This window comes from Narcine bancroftii, unplaced genomic scaffold (assembly GCF_036971445.1).
Source record: "Narcine bancroftii isolate sNarBan1 unplaced genomic scaffold, sNarBan1.hap1 Scaffold_151, whole genome shotgun sequence".
NCBI classification, from domain to species: domain Eukaryota; kingdom Metazoa; phylum Chordata; class Chondrichthyes; order Torpediniformes; family Narcinidae; genus Narcine; species Narcine bancroftii.
In genome coordinates, this window is record NW_027211886.1 from 5,141,434 (window position 1) to 5,164,738 (window position 23,305).

The 23,305-nt window shown below is 46.4% G+C and overlaps 1 protein-coding gene across 3 annotated transcripts in view; it reads left to right on the forward strand.

The window, feature by feature from the left end:
• The window catches only part of LOC138750446 (protein OS-9-like), a 100,886-nt gene that overhangs the window by 49,305 nt on the left and 28,276 nt on the right, over window positions 1-23,305 (forward strand). For all 3 annotated transcript variants that reach the window (XM_069912490.1, XM_069912488.1, XM_069912489.1), the window contains exons 7-10: window positions 11,914-12,084; window positions 14,146-14,264; window positions 20,496-20,556; window positions 21,305-21,390. In XM_069912490.1, coding sequence (XP_069768591.1) covers window positions 11,914-12,084; window positions 14,146-14,264; window positions 20,496-20,556; window positions 21,305-21,390 — 437 coding nt within the window. The remainder of the gene's footprint in view (window positions 1-11,913; window positions 12,085-14,145; window positions 14,265-20,495; window positions 20,557-21,304; window positions 21,391-23,305) is intronic.

Below are 23,305 nucleotides of genomic sequence, written 5' to 3' on the forward strand. Positions count from 1 at the left end.
CTCTCCCAGGCTGACTCTCCCAGGCTGACTCTCCCAGGCTGACTCTCCCAGGCTGACTCTCCCAGGCTGACTCTCCCAGGCTGACTCTCCCAGGCTGACTCTCTCCAGTCAATTGAAGTGAAAAGCTGACTTCCAGATGAATCATCATTTGAGTCTTGAGGATTCCAGTTTCCCCACTGACCCTTCCCCAGAAGTGATTTTGGAACACCTAAAAACAACTATCCTGCAGACCTCTGAAGAAATCCTAGGGTTTTCCACAAATAAAAACAAAGACTGGTTCAATGAAAACAACCATGAGATCGAACAATTGCTGGCAAAGAAGAGATCCATCCACCAGACGCACCTTACTCAGCTGCTTGTCTTGATAAGAAAACATATGCGGCAATCTCCAGCACAAGTTTAGCGAGATTCAGAACGTCCGATGGACCATTCTCACAGAGAGAACTCAGCTTTACGCAGGCACCAGTGACAAATGATGGCTTTATGAATCCCTAAAAGTGGTGTTCGGCCCTTCACACCAGGTCTAGAGTCCCTTGCGCAGTGCTGATGACCAGATGCTCTTCACAGACGAGGCTACCATCCTGAACCAGTGGTCGGAACATTTCCAGACTCTCTACAATACCAGTAGCATGGTCCAAGACTCAGCAATGCATCGTATCCCACAATAGCCTGAGAGAACAGAACTGGACAAGATTCCAACCTTAGACGTGACTGTCAAACCCATAGAGCAGCTGAAAAGTGGTAAGGCAACAGGAGTCAATGGAATCCCACCAAAGATTTGGAATCATGGGGGCCTAGTGTTACACACCAAACTCCATGAGTTTTTTGACTGCTGCTGAGAACAGGGCCAACTACCACAGGATCTCCATGATGTAGTCATCATCACCCTGTACAAGAACAAGGGAGAAAAATCCGACTGCTCCAACTACCGGAGGATAACTCTGCTCTCTGTCGCAGGAAAAATCTTAGCAAGAGTACTCCTGAACAGACTGGTGTCCATCATTGTAGAAGAACACCTCCCAGAGAGTCAAAGTGGCTTCAGAGCCAACAGGGGCACCATGGACATGGTAGTTGTTCTCAGGCAGCTCCAAGAGAAGTGTAGGGAACAGAACAAGGGACTGTACATGACGTTTGTTGACCTTATCAAAGCGTTCGACACTAAACATACCATGGAACGATTGGGATCCCCTCAAAAGCTCATTAGCATGGTTATCCAGCAAAATGAAGATCAGCATGGTCAAGTCAGACACAACAATAACAACCTCTCAGAGCCCTTCTCAATAGTTGACGGTGTAAACCAAGGCTGCGTCTTCACACTGACTCTTCAGCGTGATGCTCCAAAGGGCCACAGAAGTCTGATACCACACCGATGGCAGCCTGTTCAACCTGAGGTGACTGCAGTCCCACACCAAGACTTCAGAGCTATTCTTCGCCAACAATGCTGCCCTTGTGGCCTATACAGATACAGCCTTGCAGTGTAAAAACATTCAATTTTGCGAAGGCTGCTGAGCTCTTTGGACTGGAAGTCAGCTTGAAGAAGAGAGTTCTCCAACAGTCCGCACCTCAGGAAGAGTACCACCCTTCCCACATTACCATTGGCGAGACAGAGCTGAAGACAGTCCATCAGTTCAGCTACTTGGGGTGCATCATCTCATCAGATGCAAAGATCAATAGAGGTTGACAACAAACTACCAAAGGCAAACAGTGCATTTGACAGGCAGTATAAAAGAGTTTGAAACAAAAATCAGTGTGTATAAAACCATTGTACTGACCACCCTCCATATCCACTGGAGCAACTATGTCACCAATATTGAAATCCTCGAACAGGTAGAGGTTACCAGCATTGAGACCATGCTGTTGAACACATCTCTAGGATGGAAGATCATCGTCTGCCCAAGATTGTGCTATATGGCAAACTCTCCATTGGCCACTGTGACAGAGGGATTCCAAAAAAGAGGTTCAAGGACTCTCTGAAGAAATCCCTTAGTGCCTGTCATATTGACCATCACCAATGGTCTGCTCTAGGCTCCGATTGCACGGTTTGGTGACACACCATTTAACAGCTTGTCTCCTCCTTTAAGAACGCATGCAGGACTGGCCTTGAGGACAAAAGGAGATGGAGGAAGAACCGTGACACAGCAGCACCAAACCCAGTGCAATATTTCCCTTGCAGCTGCTGCGACCAGGCATGTCTGTCTTGCATTGGCCTCGTCAGCCATCAGCAAGCCTACAACAGATATGGACAGCCCCTTTCTGAAATCTTCATCTGCAAAGCCAAGCCATGGGATGTGTGTATGTATTTTTTTTAATATGTGTGTATGTATATACACACACACACACACACACACACACACACACACACACACACACACACACACACACACACACACACACACACACACACACACACACACACACACACACACACACACACACGATCTTGATCACAAAATTGTAAATGTTCACCTATTTATTATATGTAACTGGCAAAAACACTAGTTTGCATTGGCAAATATCGGAAAACTGGACAAAAGCCCCCCATGAATTTCGACATGGTAGGCAATAGAACAGTGGAATGGAAAGGTGTTAAAACTGTGCAAACCAGAAGTTCCCAATGATGGGGGAGACAAGGACTAGAGGGCATAGTTTAAGAATACAGGGTAGGCTCTTTAGGTCGGAGATGAGAAAACATTTTTTACCCAGAGAAGAGTGAATCTGTGGAATGCTCTGCCACAGAGGGGGGTAGAGGCAGATTCGCTGATTATGTTCAAAAGAGAGTTAGATAAGACTCTAGTGGGCAAAGGAGTTAAGGGTTATGGGGATAAGGCTGGAAAGGGGTACTGATAGTAGTGATCAGCCATGATCTGTAAAATGGCGGTGCTGGCTCGACGGGCCGAAGGGCCTACTCCAGCTCCTATTGTCTACATGCTACGAAAGGACCAGGTTTACTGTGGTATTATCATGCGACCAAGTTAAGACCCATGGTAATCTTCAAATGCAAAATTTAACCAAAAATGAAATTCCCTGCAGGTATTTTTGTACATTTTCATGAAAAAGGATGGATAGATGAAAATGGTGGAAAACTATGGTTAGACAATGTGTAGAACAGGCAGTTTATGCAAAGAATGGAGTTTGCTAGGATATGTTTCATAGCCACTTAACTGAGAACACTAAAAGTAGATTAGCACTACAAAATACTCACATGGTGGTTATCCTGGGTGGTTTGACATGTATATTGCAACCTCTCGATGTCTGCTTGAACAAGCCATTCAAAGACCATGTGTGTGAGGAGTGGAATACATGGATGTCAAGTGCAGAAAAGTTGTTCACAAAAAGCTGACAATGCGAGCTGCATCACTTGATCTGCTGTACAACTTCATGCTCAAGGCATGGGACAAAGTTAAAATAGAGACTGATAAAATCATTTAAAAACTGTGGTATCTCTTATGCAATTGATGGCACAGAAGATGATTTATTGTGGGCCTCTGAAGATGAAGCTAAACCACCTCATCAGATACAGACTGGGACCCATATGATGACTATTTAAACAGTGAGAGTATGGATGTGGTTGCCGCCATCTTACTTCAGCAGACAATGACAGCGAGAGTGATTTTGAAGGGTGCTAATTGTGTTGTTTTCAATAAAAACCTCGATTGAAAATCTGTTGCAGTCGGTGTTTTTTTTATTTTTCAAGGGTCCACTTGTACGCCGGATCAGCGTGGATTGGATTTTGAGCTGAATTTAAGGTCTCAAAAGTATATCCAGCGTATAAGTCGACCCCATTTTTTGAGAGTATTTTTGGGGGTTTCATGACTCGACTTACACACCAAAATAGAAGTAGGCCATTAATAACAAAAATAATTTGCAAAGTCGAACAATCAAAATTATACAGCCTGAAAGTGGGCTGGTTTTAAATTAAGATTAATAGCATTCCACTGAAGCGTTCAGCGATTATATACTTGTATGAAGATAACCCATCTCTCCTTTCTCACTGGAATGCTATTTTGAGAGCAAGCAGTGTTTATAACCATTTGATTCAGTATCTGGGTATTTAAACAAATTGTTTGTGGTGTGGAATAATCAACATTTTTTATGATATGAAATTACACCAATTTAAACCTTATTGTCCAATTTTAGGTAGGAGTTGCATTTGTCCCTTAAGATATAGGAGCAGAAGTAGGCTATTCGGCATGTCGCATTCACTCCGCCATTCCATCATGAGATGATCCATTCTCCAAATCAGTCCCACTCCCTTGCCTACTCCCCTGACTATTTGGATACCTAGCAATGTCTGCCTTAAATACCCACAGTTGACTTGGCCTCCAGCTGCCTATGGTAGCAAATTCCAAAGGTTCACCACTCTCTAGCTAAAGCCTACAAACTTAACAGAGATGCAGAGGAATTTCTTCAGCCAGAGGTTGGAGAATCTGGAGAATTTGTTGCCACAGGCAATTGTGGAGGCCAGGTTATTAGGTGTATTCAATATTGTGATAGGTTATTGATTAGCCAGGGCATCAAACGTTATGGGGAGAAGGCTAGACAGTGGGGCTGAGTTGGAAAATGGATCAGCTCATGATTAAATGGTGGGCCAGACTCGATGGGCTGTATAGCCTATTTTTTTCTCCTATGTCTTGTAGTCTAAAAGAAATTCCTCCTCATCTCTGTTTTAAATGGATTCTCTTATCCTCATCTCCTCAACCATGTGAAACAACTTTGTCACATCTACTCTGTCCAGGCTTTTCAATATTTGAAATGCTTCTATGAGGCCCCTCCTCATTCTTCAGAATTCTAAATAATATAGTCCAAGAGCCATGAAACGTTCCTCATATGCTGATCCCTTCATTCCAGGAATCATTCTTATAAATCTTATCTGAACCCTCTCCAATGCCAGCACATCAATTCTCAAATAAGATGTCCAAAACTGTACGCCGTACTTCAAGTGAGGCCTCATCAGTGCCTTAAAAAAAGCCTCAACATTGCATCCCTGCTCTTGTCTTCTATTCCTCTTTACATGAATGCAAGCATTGCATTCACCTTCTCCACCCCCGACTCAACCTGGAAATTAACCTTTAGGGTATCCTGCATGAGGGTTTCTAAGTCCCTTTACACCTCTGATTTTTGAATTATCCCCCTTCCTAACAATAGCCTGCCCTTTTATTCCTTCTACCAAAGTGCATGGCAAAGTGCAAAGTACATTGTATTTCATTTGTCACTTGTTTTCCCATTTTCCTAATCTATCTCTCTGCAGCCTCTCCATTTCCTTTTCACTACCTGCTCCTCCGCGTATCTTTGTATCATCTGCAAACTTGATCACAAACCATTTATTTTGCAACCCAAATCATAACATACAATGTTAATAGTTTCAAATTTTTGTTATTCATTTATTTACTGATGTACTTTTATTATTAACCTATTCTTTTTGAACTCTCTCTGATTATCAGTATCTAGATATCTGTTGTCTTGAAAACTTTAAATGTACTCCATTGTCTGTTCAATTAATCTTCTGACCATCACACCCTCTCCAATTCTTAGTTTAAAAGTGTTTATAATCCCAGCTATTCAATTCTCCCCAATAAAGTTTTAAGTTTAATGCATCTCAATCACTCCCTCAGTGCCAGGGCAAGAATCCCATAACCCTATCTCAATTGGAGTGAGATGAAGATACTACATAGTTGGCAATATTTAACGAGGTAGAGGGATCTTGGGATCAAAATCCATAGATCTCTTAAGGTTGCTGCACAGGTGATAGGGTCATTAACAAAGCCTGTGGTATGCTGGGCTTCAGTAGTCAGGGAATTGAGTTCAGGAGTCATGAGCTAATGCTGCAGCTCTATAAATCTCTGGTTCAGTTCTGGTCACCTCACTACAAGAAAGATGTGAAAGATTTACCGGGATGTTCCCAGGGAGGGAGTGGCGAACAACAGAGGGCATCAGTACAAAGTGAAGGGAGGAAGGTTTAGGAGAGACATCAGGAGTAAGATTTTTTCACAGAGAGTTCAGGGTGCCTGGAATGCATTGCCAGGGGTGGTGGTGGAGGCTAGAACATTGGGGGTATTTAAAGCCACTTTCAGGTGGCCAGAATACCCTGATGTAAAGCTGCACAGTCTACCCGAAAGCAGCTGTCAGGAGGCCATCTGAAAGCGGAAAATCTGGCCCCGAGGAGTACCCACCCAACCCTTCTCGGGAAGATATAATCTCCACATCCGAGGAGTTCCCCGAGGCACGTGAAAGCAGCAGTCTAAAAGTGGCTGCTAGTGGGCGGGTTGATGTCAATCAGCTGGCGACCCAACTTCCTGTGCCTGACAGCCCCCCTCCCCGCTGCCTGTCAGCTCCCTCCCCGCTGCCTGTCAGCTCCCTCCCCGCTGCCTGTCAGCTCCCTCCCCGCTGCCTGTCAGCTCCCTCCCCGCTGCCTGTCAGCTCCCTCCCCGCTGCCTGTCAGCTCCCTCCCCGCTGCCCGTCAGCCCCCTCTCACCGCTGCCCGTCAGCCCCCTCTCCCCGCTGCCCGTCAGCCCCCTCTCCCCGCTGCCCGTCAGCCCCCTCTCCCCGCTGCCCGTCAGCCCCCTCTCCCCGCTGCCCGTCAGCCCCCTCTCCCCGCTGCCCGTCAGCCCCCTCTCCCCGCTGCCCGTCAGCCCCCTCTCCCCGCTGCCCGTCAGCCCCCTCTCCCCGCTGCCCGTCAGCCCCCTCTCCCCGCTGCCCGTCAGCCCCCTCTCCCCGCTGCCCGTCAGCCCCCTCTCCCCGCTGCCCGTCAGCCCCCTCTCCCCGCTGCCCGTCAGCCCCCTCTCCCCGCTGCCCGTCAGCCCCCTCTCCCCGCTGCCCGTCAGCCCCCTCTCCCCGCTGCCCGTCAGCCCCCTCTCCCCGCTGCCCGTCAGCCCCCTCTCCCCGCTGCCCGTCAGCCCCCTCTCCCCGCTGCCCGTCAGCCCCCTCTCCCCGCTGCCCGACAGCCCCCTCTCCCCGCTGCCCGACAGCCCCCTCTCCCCGCTGCCCGACAGCCCCCTCTCCCCGCTGCCCGACAGCCCCCTCTCCCCGCTGCCCGACAGCCCCCTCTCCCCGCTGCCCGACAGCCCCCTCTCCCCGCTGCCCGACAGCCCCCTCTCCCCGCTGCCCGACAGCCCCCTCTCCCCGCTGCCCGACAGCCCCCTCTCCCCGCTGCCCGACAGCCCCCTCTCCCCGCTGCCCGACAGCCCCCTCTCCCCGCTGCCCGACAGCCCCCTCTCCCCGCTGCCCGACAGCCCCCTCTCCCCGCTGCCCGACAGCCCCCTCTCCCCGCTGCCCGACAGCCCCCTCTCCCCGCTGCCCGACAGCCCCCTCTCCCCGCTGCCCGACAGCCCCCTCTCCCCGCTGCCCGACAGCCCCCTCTCCCCGCTGCCCGACAGCCCCCTCTCCCCGCTGCCCGACAGCCCCCTCTCCCCGCTGCCCGACAGCCCCCTCTCCCCGCTGCCCGACAGCCCCCTCTCCCCGCTGCCCGACAGCCCCCTCTCCCCGCTGCCCGACAGCCCCCTCTCCCCGCTGCCCGACAGCCCCCTCTCCCCGCTGCCCGACAGCCCCCTCTCCCCGCTGCCCGACAGCCCCCTCTCCCCGCTGCCCGACAGCCCCCTCTCCCCGCTGCCCGACAGCCCCCTCTCCCCGCTGCCCGACAGCCCCCTCTCCCCGCTGCCCGACAGCCCCCTCTCCCCGCTGCCCGACAGCCCCCCTCATCGCATCTGACAGCTTCCCCCCCCGCTGCCTGACAGCTTCCCCCCCCGCTGCCTGACAGCTTCCCCCCCCGCTGCCTGACAACCCCCTCCCTGCTGCCCCTGCCCCCCAGCATAGGATGTTGGGGCAGGGGCAGCCAGTGTGGGACGTCGGGACAGGGGCCGCCGGCGCGGGACGTCGGGACAGGGGCCGCCGGCGCGGGACGTCGGGACAGGGGCCGCCGGCGCGGGACGTCGGGACAGGGGCCGCCGGCGCGGGACGTCGGGACAGGGGCCGCCGGCGCGGGACGTCGGGACAGGGGCCGCCGGCGCGGGACGTCGGGACAGGGGCCGCCGGCGCGGGACGTCGGGACAGGGGCCGCCGGCGCGGGACGTCGGGGCAGGGGCCGCCGGCGCGGGACGTCGGGGCAGGGGCCGCCGGCGCGGGACGTCGGGGCAGGGGCCGCCGGCGCGGGACGTCGGGGCAGGGGCCGCCGGCGCGGGACGTCGGGGCAGGGGCCGCCGGCGCGGGACGTCGGGGCAGGGGCCGCCGGCGCGGGACGTCGGGGCAGGGGCCGCCGGCGCGGGACGTCGGGGCAGGGGCCGCCGGCGCGGGACGTCGGGGCAGGGGCCGCCGGCGCGGGACGTCGGGGCAGGGGCCGCCGGCGCGGGACGTCGGGGCAGGGGCCGCCGGCGCGGGACGTCGGGGCAGGGGCCGCCGGCGCGGGACGTCGGGGCAGGGGCCGCCGGCGCGGGACGTCGGGGCAGGGGCCGCCGGCGCGGGACGTCGGGGCAGGGGCCGCCGGCGCGGGACGTCGGGGCAGGGGCCGCCGGCGCGGGACGTCGGGGCAGGGGCCGCCGGCGCGGGACGTCGGGGCAGGGGCCGCCGGCGCGGGACGTCGGGGCAGGGGCCGCCGGCGCGGGACGTCGGGGCAGGGGCCGCCGGCGCGGGACGTCGGGGCAGGGGCCGCCGGCGCGGGACGTCGGGGCAGGGGCCGCCGGCGCGGGACGTCGGGGCAGGGGCCGCCGGCGCGGGACGTCGGGGCAGGGGCGGTCGGCGCGGGACGTCGGGGCAGGGGCGGTCAGCACGGGACATCGGGGCAAGGGTGACTGGCTTGGGCCACCCCTGCCCCAAAGTCCTGCACTGACTGCCCCAGCCCTGACAGCAGGTGGGACTCCGGCCACAGTAGACAGGAGCCGCCATTCGCTCCGAGGCACCACTCCACGCTGCAGACCTTTCAGGTGCCAAAAGAGCACCTTCAGCACTGCCATCTGAATGTGGCTTCACACACACCCGCAGCTGGCTCTGGAGCCGCATTCTCCCAGCTATTCCACCTGAAAGCGGCTTAAGAGACTCTTTGACAGGTGCATGGAAAGAAGAAAAATGGAGGGTTATGAGGTTGGAATGGTTTCGTTTTTTTAGGTCGGAACAACATTGTGAGCTGAAGGACCTGTACTGTGCTGTTCTAAATCTTTGCATAATCGGGAGATTGGCCTAGAGGCAAGACCTGGGGCAGATAAATGGATTGTACTGAGTAGCAGGTCCAGGTTGAGGGGTTAAGTGCCCTGTTTTTGTGCAACTTAAATCCCTATATCACCACCCTATCTTGCCCCCTACACCTCCAAAATGGTTGGAAAGAAAATGCAAACCGGCTTTTAAATCACACATGTAACAATCCATGCCAATTGGTGTGTGTTTTGGGTAGAATCTTGAGATAATTACCTGTGTTCAGTGTTTTAATTTTGACATGGTGCTCCTCAAACTCTTGCCTAATAGAAACCTCCTTTCTCATGCTCATTGTGTCATTACTTCTGACATGGGCAGCAGTAGTAGTATATCTTTTTCATTTTCTCTCAACTCCCAAATTCTTCTCCAATTCTGCAGAGATGTCTTCAATCCTTGTCCTGGACAGACAACTTGGTATTAGCTCTGTGGGTGCAATTAAATCTTTCAACCTGACCGCACTGTGGTGATCCTGTCTTGCACTCTCTTTACAACTTGAATGTTACCCCACCCGTGGTACCATGACCAATCTGCCAAACCTTCTGCAGACCTTTCTCCTCAGGTGCTCCACCAGCAAGAACCCTTGCACCAGCACATGAAGTTTCTGTGTTGGGTTTGACTTGTTGCATCCTTCTGACCAATGACATTGATGAAATTTGAGTTGCTGTCCTAGTAACTTACCTCTTTGTGATACTCTATGCCTGTGATTTCTGCTCAGAAACTCTGAGGTGGAGTTTCTCAAGGAGCCTTCTTCAGGTGTCCTTTGTGGGGATCTCTTACCTGTTCTATCATCTCTCAGATCTTCATGTTCAAGTTTATTTAGAATCCCATTTTCAGTTTGGACAATTTCCCTTCATGTTCAAGTTTATTTAGAATCCCATTTTCAGTTTGGACAATTTTCAGGTTATAAAATTTACTAAAGAGTAAACTTTTATCATTAAAAGAATTTCTTTCTATGTATTCCAAATGTCATTTTAAAATAGTTAATGATCAATTTCAATATTTTGAAATTACTATTACAAAAGGTTATAAGAAACTTGTGAAAGAAAATTTTGTACTATTACTTAATCAGATTAAAATATTATTATCAGATGGTCACTACTTTTGATTACAATGATTGGACGTATTAATTCGATTAAAATGGATATTCTAGCATCCCATTGCACAAGTACAACCTAACAAAACAGCTTTCTCTGGTCCTCTATTCAAAACATGTAAATACAAAACCAGGCATAACATGCAGCCAGACAAGCAATTTATACACATAAAAACAAATAAATGCTGTTTAATCAATAGTAGAGTCTCTGATGGTTAGTGTGAATAGTTCTGTTGGTTTTTCAGCATTTTCATTGCCCATAGAATGAAGCTGTTTCTCAGCCTGGTGGTTCTGGCTCTGAGACTCCTGTATCTCTTGCCCGATGGGAAAGATGCGGGATCCTCAATAATTATGTGTGCCCTCTTCAGGCAATGATCCCAGTGGATCACTTTGTTGGGGAGGGGTGAGGGAGGCCCCAGTGATCCTTTCTGTCCTGTGGATTGACCTCCAATTGGATTCTCTACAACAACTATACCACACTGGGATTCAGGTGGCCAGGATGCTCTGGATTGAGCTCCTGTAGAAAGTTGCCAGGATGGTCGCCGGTAGCCTTGCACTTCTCAGGAAGTGTAGTAGCTGTTGCATCTTCATGACAGTTTTTAGTCACATGATCATTCTTGTAATTTATTTAAAATTGTAATGAATCATCCCTCAATTGGATTTAATTCAATAATTGAACATTTTAATTCCCACTGAAATTCAAAACACACCTTGTGCAAAAGAACCTCGTACTTACCATCTATGCTTTAGTTACAGGTATAATTTCTCATTTGGAATCCCATTTTCGATATGCTGCTCTGATATTCAGATAAATAATGCTAGCATAAAGTGTGATTTCTGTTACAAAGCCACTGTTCATGTTTTTATTTATTCATTTGATTTTTTTTGTTAGCTTCTGACATAAATTGTAAGAATCCAACTTGTCTTGTCCAATGTAGACTAACAATGACTGCATTAATTTTATGGCATCTTGTCTAGATTTCCAAATGGAAATTCCAGCCATTTCAATTTCCTGTTCCATTCCCTTATTGACATGTCTGTCCATGGTCTCATGCACTACCATACTGAGACCACACACAAATTAGAGGAACTCGGCTTCATCTTCTGCCTGGGCGCCCTCAAACCAGATGGCATCATCATCGACTTTTCCGGTTTTCATAAAAACTATCCCTCCCACCCCCATCTTGAGTCTTGTCTCCTTTCCTCTAGTTCTGCTTCCCTTTCCCTCTGTCTCCATTCACAGAGCCACAATCAATTCTCATCTTATCGTATCCAATTAACATTTTTTTTGTTAGTCTGGACTCTTTCCCCCTCCCATTCTTCCACCTTTCTCTCTGTCTTTCTCTCAGCTCTTTGCTTATGCTTTGAAGAAGGGCTCAGGCCCGAAACACTGGTAACATATCTACCTCCTATGCTGAGTTCCTCCAGCATTGAAAGGGTGTTTTTACTACAATCATAGTATCTGCAGAGTTCTGTTTTTCCTTTCAAATGGACAGTTCTGTGATACTGCCTGCTTCAAATGGACATTGTGGGTCAACATCCAAACGCAAACCTTGAAGACCCAAAGGTCCAATCCTTGGTCAAATGGTCAATTAAGATGTTTTTTTATTAATTTCTAACCATTTTCTCTTTCTTCCCATTAGCTGACACCAAGCGCAAAGTGGAAAAAATCTCAGAAGAATTGAAAACCTTGGATGAAATGCTGTTGAAAGACCAAAGTGCACAGAGCAAGGAAGAGGATGAATTAACTCCAGAACCTAAAAATCAAGCTGAGGAGCTTCCAAGCAGCAATGAGGGTATATCGGAATTGGAAGGTATTGGTTGGTAGCTATACTGGAAATACTTATTCTGAAGGATATTATTGGACTGAAATTCTGAAGTCGACTAATTGTCGAGATGTCTACAAAGCAGCAGTATTTTATGGTCTTAAAAATAGAAAAAAATTGAATATGGATACTAGGGTAGGTGGTAAGACTAAGACGATAAGACATAGGAACAGAAATAGGCTAATCAGCCTATCAAGTCTTCCGTGCCATTCAGTCATGAGCTGATCCATTTTTCCACTCAGCCCCACTGCCTGGCCTTCTCCCCATAACCTTTGATGCCCTGACTATGCTTTAAATGCACCCAATGACTTGGCTTCCACAACAAATCCCACAGATTTTTCCACCTTCTAAAGAAATTCCTCTGAATCTCTTTCAAGCAGATGCCCTTTGATCCTGAAGCTGTGGCCTCTTTTCCAGACTCTCCACCATGGGAAACCACCTTTCTACTACCACTCAAAGCATAAGCAATGCTTTCTGCATTTAATTTCTTTAGTCAGTTTCTGGAGAAAACTATAAACTTATTCTCACTTCAGGCTCCCTTGTCTTTTCATTAATGTTATACTTAGATCTTCACGTAACTGTGAAGCCTGCAAATAAAAGCGTACTTTAAACATACGCAAGATTTTAACATTGCAATTTATACCTTTTATAATTTTTATCAAGTTTAATTATAATCAGTAATTCCTGAGAAAAATAACACTCTCATTGGAAGAAAACTACACAGATTAATTTTTAAAAAAATATACCGGGCTCAATTCCATACCTTGAGGAAGTGCTCAGGCCCGAAATGTTGGTAACATTCTTTACCTCCTATGGATGCTGAGAGACCTGCTGAGTTCCTTCAGCATTTCTGTTTTTACCACAATCACAGTGTCTGCAGACTTTAGCATTTCACTCAATTCCTTGGGCACCAGGTGTCCTTTGGGGCTTGTCTGAATGCAACACAACAGCCAAGCTCAAGCCTTGGCAGGTCATCCAGTCCTCTCGGGCTGGGAATTGTGGAGGATCAAACTGGAAAAGCATTCTATTGCCTTCGGAATCATGCCCTCACCAACAAATATATTCTGGCACTGGTGACCAGTACAAAACAAATTCTAACACTCCTACCTCTTTCCTGACAGAACTCATTATCCCAGAGACACAGAAAACTGCAGATGGTGGGTGCTGGAGTGCAGAACAAGCTGCTGGAGGAACTCACTGGGTTCAGCAGCTATGGTTTAATCTGCAGCCCTTTGTTGTCTCTACGCACCATCTCCCAGCTTTTAAAGCATAAGAGCAGAAATAGGCTATTCAGCCCAGTAGTCTACTATTCAACACGAGCTGATCCATTTTCCCACTCGGCTCCACTGGTTCTTCTGTCCATAACCTTTGATGCCCTGACTAATCAAGAACTTATCAATCTCTCCCTTAAATACACCTAATAATTTGGCCTAACAATTGCCTTTGGCAACATATTCTACAGATATACCACCCTCTGGCTGAAGAAATTCCAAAGCATCACTGTTCTAAGCAGATGCCCTCCAATCCTGAAGCTGTCCCCTCTTGTCCTAGGCTCTCCCACCATGGGCAACAACTTTTCTACATCTACTCTGTCCTCACCTTCCAACCTGGGAGTTGATGGAGACTTTTTCTTGGGTCATTTGTATTGAATATTTGTTTTGTCCTCTGTATATGTCTTCCTTTTTATGGTGCAGGAAAAGTGGGGGACAGTTCTATGGCTAGGCAGATCATGAGGCTAACATGAGGGGACAGAGGTTGTTCCTGATAACCATGCATTCCAACCATATTATAATCTAAACTTTGCACCCATCAATGGGTCACAAATGATTTTTGAACTGTAACTTCAGTTAATTTTCCAAGAACTTTGCAGCTGTTCTAGCTGTGTGGCAGATTCAATTCTTAAATCTTTTGTAAAAATGTGGAATGGAAAATGCTCTCAATTGTGAATGGATTTTTATAATAACTTTTTCTATTGTACACACTGTAAATAATTTAAGGAATAGCTTTGACTGTTGGACTAACATGTAGGTGTCTTTGATTACTTTCCAGAAAGTGAAGATACACATACGCAGGAGATGGTTGAAGAGGATGATTATGGGGAGGATCTCTGGAATAAAATCAGTGAACCAGAGACGGCTGGACCTTTTTCAGAAGAAAGACTAGAAGAGGTATTGGCAGGAATTCTTTCTTGGCTTGCATTTTTGCATTGATCCCCTGTGTTTGGAAAGCAGCAGATGTTGTCATCAAAAAACATAAGATCAGTGAGTTCTATCGCTGAGGACTGTCAAAGAATACCAAAAGATCAGTCACTGATCTAGGCAGATGGAGTTTCATTCCAACAAGTATGAGGTGGTGCACTTAAGAAGGTGGGTGAGAATAATAAAATGAGTCTCAACATGGACAAGACTTCAGGAGATGATCGTGGACTTCAGGAGGACCAGGAACGGCCACTCTCCACTGCACATTAATAGCTTGGTAGTGGAGAGAGAGGGAAAGAGTAGCATTCCTTGGAGGCCCACTCGACCCATGACCTATCCTGGACACTTGTCAGTAAGGCACAATAGCAGCTGCACTTCTTGAGAAGATGGGTGCAGCAAGACTACTGGGGCCGCCAGCCTGTTGACTTTCCACGGGCGCCCTGTCGAGAGGCACAGGAGCAGCAGAGCTTGCAGCACCAGGCTGAGAAATAGCTTTTTCCCACGGGCAGTAGGACTGCTGCTCATACCCCCTGAGATGATTATTTATAAAACAACACTTATTTTTATACATGCTCTGCATATGTATCGCTCATCTAGTTGCTTGCGGATTTGCATATACTGCACTGAGGGCCAGATGTTGTATAATTGGGTTGTGCTTGTGCAGTGGGATGGTAAATGAACTTTATTAGTGAGTCTGTCACTGAGGACCATCAAAGAATGCCAAAGGATCAATTGCAGATCGAAACAGAGAAATGGCAGATGGACCTTAATTCCGGCAAGTGTGAGGTATTGCACTTGAAGAGATCAAATGTGAGAAGAAAATGTACCGCTAGTGCTAGACTCTTAAAAGAATCTATGTGTAGAGGGATCTGAGGATTCCGATCCAAGCTTGTTGAAAGTAGCCAGGCAAGTAGATTGGGTGGTAAAGGAGTATGCTTGCCCTTGTTGGCTTGGGCTTTGAGTACCGAAGAAAGGATGTCATGTTGTAGGCATATAAAACTTGTGTTAAGGAGCACTTGAATTCTACAGTTCTACTCCTCCCATTACAGAAAGGCTTTGGATAGGGAATAGAAGAGGTTCAGCAGGATGCCACCTGGATTGGAGAGTATGAGCTAAAAGGAGAAGTTGGGCAGACTTGCGCGGTTTTCTCTGGAGCTTTGGGGGCTGAGGGGTGACCTGATAGAAGTTTGTAAAAAATTATAAGAGGCAGTGATTTGGTAGACTATTGATCTATTTCCTGGGGAAATAATGTGCATCAGGTGAGCAGGGCAAGCTTAAAGAATGTTGTAAATTTGATTCAAAATTGGCTGAATGGGAGAAGACAGAGAGTGGTGGTGGGTGATTTCTTCTCAGACTGGAGGCCTGTGACTAGTGGTGTGCCTCAGAGATCTGTGCTGGGACCATTGTTGTTTGTTGTCTATATCAGTGATCTGGATGATAATGTGGTAAATTGGAACGGTAAGTTTGCTGATAACACTAAGATTGGAGGTGTTGTGGACAGTGAAGAAGGCTTTCAAAAGCTTGCAGAGCGATCTGGGCCTATTGGAAAAATGAGCCAGAATGTGGCAGATGGAATTTAATGCATTTTGGAAGGACAAACCAAGGTAGGATATGTCCGGTAAATGGTAGGGCATTGAGAAGTGTGGAGGAACAAAGGAATCTTGGAATACAGATACACAGTTCCCTGAAAATGACAGATAGACAGGGTTATAAAGAAATCTTTTGGCATCTTTGTCTCAAAGGTAAATCAAAGTATTGAGTACAAGAGTTGGGATGTTATTGGTGAGGTTGAATAGATATTGGTGAGGTCAAATTTGAAGTATTGTGTGCAGTTCTGGTTGCCAAATTACAGGAAGGATATCAGTAAAATTGAAAAGTGCAGAAAAGATTTACTAGGATGTTGCCGGGTCTTCATGAGTTGAATTACAGGGAACGATTAAACAGGTTAGGACTCTATTCCTTGGCGAGTAGAAGAATGAAAGGAGATTTGATAGAGGTTTAAAAAATTTATGAGGGGTACAGATAGAGTAAAGGCAAATAGGCTCTTTTCACTTAGATTAGGAAAGATAAATATGAGAGCAGATGGCTTTAGGGTGAAAGGGGAAAGGTTTAGGGAAAACATTAGGGGAATTTCTTCACTCAGAATAGTGGGAGTATGGAACGAGCTGCCATCTGATGTAATTGTGAGCTCACTCTTAAGTTTTAATAATAAATTGGATAGATACATGGATGGGAGAGGTCTGGAGGGTTATGGAATGGGTGCAGGTTGATGGGACTAGCGGAATGATATTTTGGCATGAACTAGAAGGGCCTAATGGCCTGTTTTCTGTGCTGTAGTGTTCTATGATGTGTGAGGCAAGATTTAGAGTGGAGCATCCTGCCAGGAGTAGTGAAGGAAGTAGACACAATGGTAGCATTTAAGAGTCTTCCAGATAGAATATACATAGAATGGAGGGATCAATATCACATGCAAGCAGCAGAATTCTAGTTTAACTTGGACATCATATTTGGCACAGATATGTGAGGCGAAGGGTTAGTCCTGTGCTGTACTATTCCATGTTCTAACATTCAAAAGCTAGTGTACAGTGATGTATCCCTCTGGTACCCTACATGATTCCATCTGGAGCTCCTGCTGCCTGGGAAAGGCAACCAATTTGCTGAAGGACCCATCACACCCCGGGGACATTCTCTTCTCCCTCACCCACAATGAGGAGAAGGCTCGATTCCAAAATCACTCACCAACAGGCTTAAAGACTGTTTTTCTCCCCTTGGTACTAATTAATTATTTTTTTCATTTTAACTCCATACTCGGCAATTGTGCTCTTGTTCTACGTTGGTAACTGCATGAATGTTAGACTGCTCACAGAAGAACTCTTTTCACTTTGAGGTATAATATAACAAATTCACTTAAACTAAACAAAAAGTATATAGGAGCTGGTTTTGAATAAACAATCCACTGTTCAGAAGTGTTTTTTTTCACAATCAAAACTTTTGTCTTGAACATATTACAAAATTTGTTTAGCGGCAGAATTACAGGTGAAAATATTGCTGTAAATTACATTTATTGCAATATACAATATTATGCAAAAAGAAGAGAAAGTGAGGTAGTGCCTGTGGTTCATTGTCCATTCAAAAATCTGATGGCAGAGGGATGTTGTTTTTGTGCCTTTGGGTGTTCCTCATTAGGCTCCTGTAACTCCTTCCTCGTGGTTGCAATTTGAAGAGGGCATGGCCTGGGTGGTGAGGATCCTTGAGGATTGTGGCTAATTTCAAGACACCACCTTTTGTACAGGTGCTACCCTACTTACGATAGTCCGACTTACAATTTTTAAAGTTACGATGGTTCGAATCCTTACTTTCAATTTCAAATTCCGATCTGTTCCTGCACTTACGATATGTGATACACTACTCTCTCGCGACGCTGGGTGATGGCAATTAATTTTAGTTCAATGCTTCAAATGTTCTTCATGCCTAGCGTGGTTTCAGCTGTATTCATTAATGTCTTTTTTTTCAGTGTGGAATAAAGGTATTCAAAATTTAATTATACAAATGATAGGAGCGGTATTCTTTTTCAAATTACAATTATTTTTTCAACTCACAACGGGTTTGCCAGAGTGTAACCCCATTGCAAATTGACGAGCACCTGCAGATGACCTCGATGAAGTAAAGACTGATGCCAGTAATGGTGCTGGCCAAGTTCACAATTCTCTGTAGTGTTTTCCTGTCCTGTGCATAGTCACCTCCATACCAGACAGTGATGCAATCGGTCAGAATTCTTTCCATGGTGCACTGTAGAAGTTTACAAGAGTCTTTGTGATATTACCAAATCTCCTCAAACTCCTCATGATGTATAGCTACTGGTGAGCCTTCGTCATGGTGGCATTGACATGGAGGCCTCAGGAAGATCTTCAGTAATGTTGACATCAAGGAATTTGGTGCTTTTAATCTTTTCAACTGCAGACCCCTCTGAGATCAGGTTCATTTCCTGATTTTACCTAATCCTGAAGTCCACAATCAGCTCCTTGGTTTTGCTAAAATTTAATGCATGGTGCAGCACGGTTGACATAATGGTTAGCACAATGCTTTCACAGCACCAGCCATCGGGACTTGGCTTCGAATCCTGCATATTGGTCAGTGGGACTAGGAGGGTGGGGATTTGCTACGGCATGGACTAGTAGGGCTGAACTGGCCTGTTCTGTGCTGCAAGTGGTTATATGGTTATATGTTGTGTCACCACTCAACCAGCTGATCATTCTCATGCCTGTACTCTTCCTCATTGATGTCTGTGATTCTGCTGACAACTGTGGTGTTATCAGAAAATTTGCTGGTTTAGATAATTCAATCCATCTTGGAATAAACTGCAGTTATTAACTGCATTGTGTGTGTTAGCCATGTGCCCTCCTTTTTGATAATAGGTTCAAACTGCCTTATTGTCATGTAATAATAGATTAAAAATTTAACATATATGATGACCTTTAACTTTTTCCTGCCATAAGGCAGATGAAAAGTCACCATTAGTATTTCCAGTGGCCCTTAAAGTACGAGCAACAGAGAAGCAAAAGAGTGTCCCTTCAGAGTCGCTGGATGCCTGTGGATTTGCCTCCAGTGGTCCTGCAGCCTCTGAGCTCCTATTGGCACCTGTACTCCAGATCCAAATCTCCGGCACAATCAGGAAGCCTTCAGTGCCCAAAGGCCCTTCGGGAGCTCTTGTTGCCCTCAGCACCCTCTCGAATCCTGGCTCTAATACCTGGTTCCCATGAGCCAATGTCCAGCAGCCCACGGGTCTCCCAGCTGCAAGTTGCCTGCAGCCCACATGGGTTCTTTCAGCCGCTGAGCCCCTCGCTGGTCTGCTGCCATGCTCACTATCCTGTTGGGTCATCTCTTCTGCATCTCCTATTGAGGCTGTGTTCTCCCCATTTCTGGTGGTCTGCCCTGGTCCACTGCTCCCCGGAGTCTGCAACCCCTGTCAACTTGGGTTCATACCTCAGAAATAGGTAAAGCCTTAAGGATTAAATCTTTGCTCACTGCCAAAAAACAGCCTAAGAAATTGATCAACATTGAGGGGATTTTTAAGAGTCTTGGAAGTGCCTTTGTTTATAAATGCTTAAAAATGAAATATTTATCTTCTCCAAAAACGTCCATTCTTTACAACAAAGTTAATGTATAAAGCATTGTAAATTCACAAATGTATTTAGCTGTGCAGGTATGTTCTCTCAAAGTTTATCTGACTTTCTTGATGGTTTGCAATGTCCCAAATTAATTTTCTCCCCTTTTATGGGCAAACCCCTGAAAATGAATGGTGTTTTTGGCATTAACAACTTTAGGGATTGATGAACCATGTTGTCATAAATGGTTCAATCACAGGCAAGGGGAAATAGAATATAGAATATTACAGCACAGTACAGGCCTTTCAGCCCATGATGTTGTGGCAACCTAAATATACCTACCCAAAAAAAAACCAAAAATCTTCCCTACCTTGTAACCCTCCACTTTCATCCATGTGTCTAAGAGTCTCTTGAATGCCCCTATTGTTCCAGCATCTCCTGGCAATGCATTCCAGGCACCCACAATTGTAAGAAACTTACTCTAATGTCTCCCTGAAACTTTCCTCCTTCACTTTGTACAGATGTTGTCTGGTGTTTGCTAATCCTGCCCTGGGGAAGAAAGTGCTGGCTGTCTACCTTCTCTACTGTATGCCCCTCAGAGTTTTGTAGACCTCTTAGTCACCTCTCGTCCATCTTCACACCAAATAAAAAAAGCTCAACTCTGCTAATCTTACCTCATAAGACTTGTTTTCTGATCCAGATGCATCCTGGTAAATTTCATCTGCATACTCACCATAACTACCACATTCTTCCTGAAATTAGATGACCAGAACTGAACACAATATTTCTAAGAGTGATCTCACCAGAAATTTTAGAGAGCTGCAGCATTACCTCACAACTCCTGAAGACAATCCCCGACTAATGAAACCCAGCATAACATAGGTCTTTTGAACTACCCTATCAATCTATGCATCAACCTTGAGAGATCTATGGATTTGGTCCCCAAGGTTCCTCTGTTCTGTCACACTTAAGTATTCTACCATTTTCCATGTACTCTGATTTCAAGTTTGACCTTCAAAATGCATCACCTCACACTTATCTGGATTGCTCTGTTTCTGGTGGATATGCAGTACTGACCAGTTTCTTTATTCATTAGGGTGACTCTAAATTGAGTGATGCTGTTCACGCTGAAGATGGCGATCTTTTTGATGACCAAGGTAAAAAGAAAAGCAGATGTCCTCTTTCCCCTAGAGCAGCATGTCTTTGAAAGAACTGAAGGGCAGCGGAGCCCGTTCATGTCACAGCTGCCCTGCAGGTCTGCTTCGTCTGTCTCAGACCAAATCTTTTCAGCTATCAACAGAGCTGCACTGCAGATTTCCTTCTGACCTAATATAAATGTGAACAAATCATGGAGTGAAACACAAAAGTCTGTAGTGGCAGTGATTGAAGTTAAAACACAATGCTGGAGAAACTAGGGTGGCACTGTTGGCGTAGTAGATAGCACCCGGGTTCGAATCCTGCACTGTCAAAAGAGGTTGTACGCTCTCCCGTGTCTACATGGGTTTTCTCTGGGTACTTCGGTTTCCTCTCACCCTTTAAAAAATGTTCCAGGATTATAGGTCAATTGACTGCAATTGGGTGACACGAGCTCGTGGGCTAGAACAGCTCCTTACTGTGCTGTATGTCTAAATTTAAACTCAGCAGGTCAAACAGTGTATTTATATAGCAAAGATGCATATTGCTTTTACTAGATTGTGTTTTAACTTTATTGAAATATGAATCAAACTTGATCAGTTTTAAAGTTTGAATGTTTATAGATGTTTATATTTGAATGTTAGAATTTTTTAAATTTAAGTGTTAATATTTTGTCACTTTGCAAAGTTCATTCCTGAAAAGGCATTATGGTAATAATGATCTTCCATATATCAATTTTATCCCACTTCTCGGTTATTTTTTTCCATTCAGGAAATCAGAAAATGCAATTTAGAATAATACGGAACCCCGATGATCTCGCAAAATTAGTGCAAGAATTGAAAGACCGAACTGAAAAGGTACCTGATAAAAATCATCCTGTCCATTTCTTTCAGGATTAGTACTCAAATGTTTTTCTTGAAACAGAATAAGAAATGGCTATAATAAAATTTCAATCCTCAGTGTTCTCTTTTGGCCCATTACAATTCGTCTGGTTGTGGGGCGCCAAGATTCAAGATTCCTTTATTGTTATGTAATGAAACAGCTATAAAATCACATGAAATTTACCTTAAGGCAATCAGATTCGATAACACCCAAAATTGCTGGGTGCCTCTTGCAGTCAGAGAAAGTTCCCTCCCCCACCACCCACCCTCCAAGTCTAAGAGAGTCCGAGGATTTGCCTCCACTGCTCCCACAGCTACACAGACTCCAGTCCAAACCTGGGCCTCAGATCTGAACTTCAGGCACCTTCTCACATCCAGGTTCCAATACTTGCCGCCCCCTTCTGCCAGTCTCCAGCTATCCGCAGCCTGGTGTGAATCCTTTGACCCAAGCTGCCAGCAACCTGCCACCAGTATGTTCCTCAACTGCAGTCCCCTCACTGGCCATGATCACCATCCCATGGGTCATCTCTGCTTCTTCTCATACAGTGGGGGGGGCGAGGGGGGGCATTCTCCCCATCACTGAGTTACGTGTCACTGCTTCAGTCAAATGACCAAATTATATCACCATCTAATGTTTATAACAGGGATGAATGCCATTTGGCCTGTTGAGTCTGTACCAGGTCTTTCTAAGAATAGTCCAGCTTGATCCACCACCCTTCGATCCCCCCCCACCATTACCCCCTGCCCCCATAATTCATCAGAAACATGATGTCATGAACATGTCACAAAATACATTGATTTGCAGTAGCATTACAGTGCAAATATTGCTTTATATTACATTTCCAACTAAATAAATAGTGAAAAAACATAGATTACAAAGAAAGATTGAGCAAATTCGATCTTTATTCTTTGGACCGTAGAAAGTTGAGAGGAGATTTGATAGAGGTATTTAAGATTATGAGAGGGGTAGATAGAGTTGATGTGGATAGGCTTTTTTCCATTGAGGGTAGGAGAGATTGAAACAATAGATCATGAGTTAAGGGTCAAAAGTTTAGAAGTAACATGAGGGGAAACTTCTGTACTCAAAGAGTGGTGGCTGTGTGGAATGAGCGTCCGGGAGACGTAGTGGCGGCAGGGTCAATTTTGTCATTTGAGGAAAAATTGGATAAGTATATGAATGGGAGGGGAATGGAGGGTTATGGGCAGAATGCAGGTAGATGGGACTAGAGGAGAGTAATTAGCTTGGTGTGGACTAGAAGGACCAAAATAGCCTGCTTCCGTGCTGCAATTGTTATATAAAGTAGGGTAGTGTCTGGTTCATTATCCATTCTGTAATCTGATGGCAGAGGGTAAGAAGTTATTGTTGTGTTGTTTGGTGCTTACCTTCAGGCTCCTGTACCACCTTCCTGATGGCATGGCCTGGGAGGTGGGATCCTTGAGGATAGAGGCTGCTTTCTTGAGACATCACCTCTTGTAGATATCCTCGATGGAGTGATATCTGATATGAGTGATGGCGCTGGCCACATTAATGACCCTCTGGAGATTTTTTTTCTGTCCTGTGCATTGGCACCTCCATACCAGACATTGAAACAACCAGAGTGCTCTCCTGTAGAAATATGCAAGTATCTCAAATTCCTCACAATGTATAGCCACTGGCAAGGCTTCTTCATGATTGCATTGACATGGGGGTGTGCTACATGATGATGTGGGGTTAGACTGAATCCCTTCTCTCTCCAATAAAGTTTTTTTTAAAGTGTAAATAAAGGTTGAAGTTAAGGTAGAAGGAAAAGTTGTTGGAAGATCCAATAAACAACACAAGATGTCACCAAAGAAAGAAAAAAAACAGCTGTAACTCCACAATAAATTGAACAAGAGATAGATAAAAGTATTA